We start from the raw sequence: 5564 nt of genomic DNA, 5'->3' as shown, positions 1-5564 counted from the left end.
ACTCACACCCACACTCACAAATTGATTTGGTGCCTTGTGGGCGGGCATTCAAAGTGGACGCTACGGGCATCATTCATTAATGCCGCCTTGTCAATGCCAGGAGGATGCTGTCAGGATACAGAATCCGGCCGACCCTGCAACAATATGTGTCTGGACATATCGAGAAGGACTTGAGCACATTGTATTCAATTGGCTGAAACTGACGAAATAATTGATTTCGGTGGTCACCAATGCTAATTATGTTGTCCAACGACATTATATGATTTCCTCAATTTTATTTATTCTCGATTCGTAACATTTGTATGGCAATTTATGTAACAATAATTAGACATTTGTGCAATTAATTTATAGTTCCATGAGTTATCGACAGCAAACTGAGTTCATATATTGTATTTTAGTCATCTGGCCCATTGAAGGGGGCTTGAAATTTTATTGGTCGCATTTCTGTTTCAAATTTCAACTGATACCATTCAAAACAAAAGGCGTCCGACTTAAGCCAGTCCAGGGTTTCGATGGGAAATTTTATTGATACCAAATAGTTAGCCGCCTCATGTACTGTCGAACTCATCGGGGTTCGTGTGCGAGTTAAAATACGTAGTTTCACTATAAATATAATAGAAGAATTCAATCAAAAAGTTTTTCATTAATACAATTATTATTTGTTCAAATTGTAATACTTAGTTATATTTGAAAAGAATGTTTTGGCGAGAATATTAATTTATTCCATTATATACAGGGGTGGTCAAAAGTATTTACACTATTGACTGTAAACAATTATTTATATATATATTTTCGCTTATAATTTTTATGATTTTTTGAAACTTGCTAAAAATTACCTTTTTTTGCACATTTTCCTCCATTTCACACAAAATTTTTTTGAGATCATAAAAAAACATAAAAAATATAAGCAAAGACATTTTAAAAAAAAAAATTTTGCAGTCACTATTAGAATTGTTTGAACAAACTTTTTGAATAAAAACACTTTTTTTTTCCAAATATAAAATAAATTGAAGATAGTTTCTTAACTTAACTTTAATGTAACTATTGCTGACAATCTCAGCTAAATTAATAATAATTACAAACTGGCTTAATTGTACTTACGTTGGTTAGTATCCAGCTTTGGATTAAAATTACAGGCATAAGTAATCGCAAGTGAATCATAGTTGGTGTACAGAATGTTGGTTTCAAAGTAGGCTGCATAGGCGCGACATTAGTGGCTAACATTTATTTGGTAAAATGGGAGTACTTACGACTGTCCTTGACGTTGTAAGAGGCACAACGTCGTTGATATCTACGAAAAGGCAATGGAGTTGTTGCATAAGCGTACCAAACACCCAAAAGCTGTCGAATAAAAGCATTAATCAAAATTATAAGCTAAAGAAAAACATTTCAAGAAAATACTTGTCAAAAAAATTTATAAATATTTTTGAAATTGTGAGAATTTAGAATAAAAACCTTCTTTTTGTCGACATTTTTCATTATGGGCATTTCAGGGCAATCTTTCACATTTAGCTTATTGCTTATTGAACTTTGGAATTTGTGTTTCTCAGAATTGGTTGATGTACAAAGCAGCATGAATAGCAAAAGACTGAAAGGTAAGAGAGATTGGGCAATAATAAAATGAATAAAGTTAGTTTAATTCTTGACTTACAGACTGGCGTTAGACATAGTGTTCCATTAGTTATTGTACTTCTAACTCAGGTAAAAGTTGCTGTGAATAGACTAAAAATAATGAGAATAATACTTAAAGCATTCTAATTCAATTAGCTTCCGTCACTTACAGTCAAGCGTCGCTATGGCGTACATCGTTCACTATTAAGATAATTATGAATGCAATTACTCGAGCTGATTCACAGTAAGATCAATTAAATTTGAAGCGCTTCTCATTCAACTGTAGCTTTAAATGCGATTGATTTGTCACGGTTATGGCCAAGGTCTTGCATAACTTCCTATTGGACTTAGCTGGCAAATGAATTTAATAATTAAATAGTTTGTGATATGTTTCAGTTGTAAATTTTCTTATTTGTTGTTAATTTTACCATTTTTGTGATTTCCCTTTAAAGTGGAAAGTCAACCATGTTACAAGTGTTCATCCGGTTCTTTTGGCCAGGATCATTGACCCTGTTGTTAAGACATCAAAAAATGAGTGGATGAGCATCTTCAGTAAAGCGGGAATAATTCAATTACAGTTTGAAATAAAATTATAATTTATATTTAAATTCGGTTGACAGCTTTGCAAATTATGCATACGCAATGTGGGCCAAGAGAGCTGTTATAATTTGTTAAGGGAAATTCTGACGCATTCACAATCATTCTCAAGTGTTTGTCATTAAATATATTTTATTATTTAGTTTATTGACTTTTTTGGCAGCAACAATTATGCACGTAACCTTTCCAAGTACAGTCGTTACGTTCCGTCCTCACTTTGCAGTTGAAAATCACAGCAGCTCGACATCTGATGATTTATTCAATTTGTGCTATGAAGCGTTAACTTTTTGTTTGCCTGTTGCCATTTGCTCTGACTTTGTTGTTGTTAATGTTGTTGCCCCGTTGTTGTTATTGCCGTTCTATGGCAGCGGAAGTTCGTTGTGTGAATCTATCGCTACGAGTCGTGGCCCCTTTGTCACCCCTATTGCCCTCTGGCCCCCATTTTCATTTCACATTAAATGGCTTTTCCACATGTTGTTGACGTTGACAGTTTGCTGCATATCATTGAGCATGGAAGCATTCACCATATATACCATTTCACCACTCGTTGTCCCCAAAGAGCATTCAACAATGCGGAGAGAGATTATTCGATTTAAAGAAATCGGCGAAAAATCTGTGAAAGCTACCAGTGAGAGCTCTATGTTGACAATATTGGTATAGACATTTTGTTGAATTACGTTTCGCCTACGTCTTTATAGAATAAAAACAAAATGTGTACTTAAATTCAATCAATTCTTGTGGGTATCTTAATTGTACAAAAATTGAATAAAAATATGTATATGTCGACATAGTATTTGCAAGTCGAGTACTTTTAAAACTTTATCCCATTAACATTACCATTCTTTTTCCAAGATATTTACCCCTGTTTAATTCCTCCAAAAACAAAGTTTTTTATTCTGAAAGTTCTATGATAAGATAAGATTTGCTTGTTGCATACTTTGACACTGGGCAAATTTATTATTTTTGTTAAAAATTACAAACAAATTACAAGTGTTTTTTCTGCTGCTGATGCTGTCAGATAAAAAGACAAAAATTATGGCACTTTTTGATTGCATTTTCTTTTGATTTGTTTGCTTTTTCTCTCAGCACTTTTTGCGACTCTTTGGAAAAGTTGTGCAACGAAATTAACTCATTACAGTTTAATTTTTCTTTTGCTTTCCTCTTAGTTGCTATTCAATGGAGCTTGGAAATTAAGAAGTTTACTTTTGGCTGTAATCAATGGGTGTTTAATAGTTTACACCCTGGAACTGATTGCTGTCGAAAATCGTGTAACGTTCAAGTTTATTTCATCCACATATCATTTTTATGTTGTGCTCTGCACGTGCCCAGCCGAAGGGCCAACGTGTCCAAAACAGCGTAAAAATTATGATTTCACTTGGGCAGAAGAATAAGAAGAAATAATGGCAAGAGAAACTAAGTTTTCGTGGAGTGAAGTACTCGTATATTTTGTAAATGTAGTGGAAGATTTAAATAAGTTTTAAAGAAGTGCTCAGTAGCAGGAAAAACTTCTATTACAAAATAAACTAAACAACTGAATAATTTTAATAAATGATATAACTTTATTATACCCTTGGGGCATTATTTTTGGCAGACTTAAATTTTGAAAATTAAACTAAATGCAATTTCTAATTTTAATAAAATAAAGTGCTTACAATTTTTTTTAAATTGTGCGATTACAATCGATTTATATGGAAATTTTTGATAGCTCTGTTAAATGCTCATCAATATATCATAGTATCAATCATAGTAACGTAGAATTACATGCAGGAATACAGCTTATGGAAAATTGATATTATTGTATGTAAAACTATCTATAATGATAGTGGTGTAGCCAACTTAAGATAAGGTTATCACTCGTCAAGGTAATTGGTTTTTTCTATCTAGAAAGTGCAATTCGTAGAACAAAAGTTAGCTGGCAGCTACTTTGCAAAATTTGGACAAATTGCAGCGACAAAGTGGCAGACAATGTGTTGGCCGTATAAATTTCATTAATGCCAGTTAAATTAATTACTGTCAACACATGCGAGGCGACGGCCGTAATAAGAACAGCCAGCCGCAAAAACTAAAGCAGGCCAAAAGCTAAAGACGAACGTGGAGAAGGTGTGGTAGATGTATAAAGCAAGAGTGAGAGGAGTTATGGACAGAGAGAGAGAGAGAGAGAGAAAGAGGGCTGCTGAACACCGTCGAGCGTGTAGCGAGCATAAACACAAAGTCATAAAGTTTTTACACAAAAGCATTTAATTTTATTGCATTTTTGGGCAACAGCCCGCTGGAGTCGTCAACGAAGCAAACGAGGGAAACGACGCGACGATGTCCAATGGCATAAAACTGAGAACTGAGAACTCTTACTGGGTCCCGATGTTGGTGCTGATGCTGAGCATGGTCTACTGGACAGATGGGGGCCAACTTAATTTGGTGCAAATCAAGCAAAACTGCAACAGCAGCCGGCGAGGTCGAAACTAGCTCGCACAACTTTACACAATGCGAGGCAACTTTTGATAGTGCTGCTCCCTGGCCTGTAAACTGACTCACTGCGCTGGATGACTGACTACCAGACTGACTGATGCTCTCACATACATTTATAGCTCATGTACGCTGACTCGCTGACGTCAGCTTCTAAACAAAAACATTAAGTTCTGAAATGCACTCGCGAGCTACAACCAGAGATCTCTTCAGCATCTATTGTACTACAACTTGCTTGAAATGGAAACCCAACAAAATGGAAAAATAAGAAAATAGTTTTCGCTTTGGCAGCATGCAATTTAGATTTATGCGTAATAGAAAATTTTAAATGCGTATACGTAATATGCATGCACATCCAACAAGTGGAGCAGCAGCAGCAGTAGGCGGATAAATGCAATGAAAAATTAATTAAATGTTTGCAAAAATTGAAATGATGTTAATACTTGTGTGTGATGGCCAGAAGCTGAAAAATGGTATAGAAGAGACTAGATGGGGATAATTGAGATCGTAAGTACAGCAAATTGGGGTTAAATGAAATGCATAATTGATTATTAATATATTTACGTATTGGTATTATATCATTCAATATTTACATTAAAATTAATAATTTTTATTTCAATTTATATTATTTAAAATTATTCTGCTTACATTTATCAGTTCAACTCTTTAGCTTTATCTTCTCAAACTTCCCTCTTCTTTCATGTTATGCATACAGGGTATATAAGCAGCTGACCAGCTGTCGCATCCTAAACATCGCATTCTTATGGTTAGTCCCCATGGCAAGGAATGCGGCAATAAAAAAGAACACTCTGCTTCCTCTCTGGGTCCTGAATGTCGCACACAAAGTACACTAGCATATGCTGGGTCACCTAACCCAAGCCTCACCCTTAAGC

At 34.7% G+C, this 5564-nt stretch overlaps 1 protein-coding gene and 1 long non-coding RNA gene across 2 annotated transcripts; one reads left to right on the top strand and one right to left on the bottom strand.

The window, feature by feature from the left end:
* Window positions 1-237: 237 nt before the first annotated feature.
* Window positions 238-2090, bottom strand: LOC117780569. The gene is made up of 7 exons (XM_034617147.1): window positions 2040-2090; window positions 1782-1962; window positions 1652-1722; window positions 1456-1588; window positions 1251-1341; window positions 1102-1194; window positions 238-603 (listed from the first exon to the last, which is right to left on the bottom strand). The coding sequence occupies exons 3-7, from the start codon at window positions 1666-1668 to the stop codon at window positions 395-397; spliced, it is 543 nt and encodes a 180-aa protein (XP_034473038.1). The 5' UTR covers window positions 1669-1722; window positions 1782-1962; window positions 2040-2090; the 3' UTR covers window positions 238-394.
* On the top strand, window positions 1463-3757 carry LOC117780570. The gene is made up of 2 exons (XR_004617093.1): window positions 1463-1595; window positions 3375-3757. It is a non-coding gene; the product is annotated as an uncharacterized LOC117780570 (long non-coding RNA).
* The last annotated feature ends 1807 nt before the right edge of the window (window positions 3758-5564 follow it).

Source organism: Drosophila innubila (assembly GCF_004354385.1).
Source record: "Drosophila innubila isolate TH190305 chromosome 2L unlocalized genomic scaffold, UK_Dinn_1.0 4_B_2L, whole genome shotgun sequence".
Taxonomy (NCBI): domain Eukaryota; kingdom Metazoa; phylum Arthropoda; class Insecta; order Diptera; family Drosophilidae; genus Drosophila; species Drosophila innubila.
The sequence above is the reverse complement of the archived record's forward strand: the minus strand, read 5'-3'. Positions and strand labels throughout refer to the sequence as shown.

Coding starts and splice junctions, on each gene's coding strand:
- LOC117780569 (XM_034617147.1), bottom strand. Junction 1,342..1,455: donor AAAATGTCGACAAAAAGAAG/GTTTTTATTCTA, acceptor TTTATTCGACAG/CTTTTGGGTGTTTGGTACGC. Junction 604..1,101: donor AAAGCTGGATACTAACCAAC/GTAAGTACAATT, acceptor TTATATTTATAG/TGAAACTACGTATTTTAACT.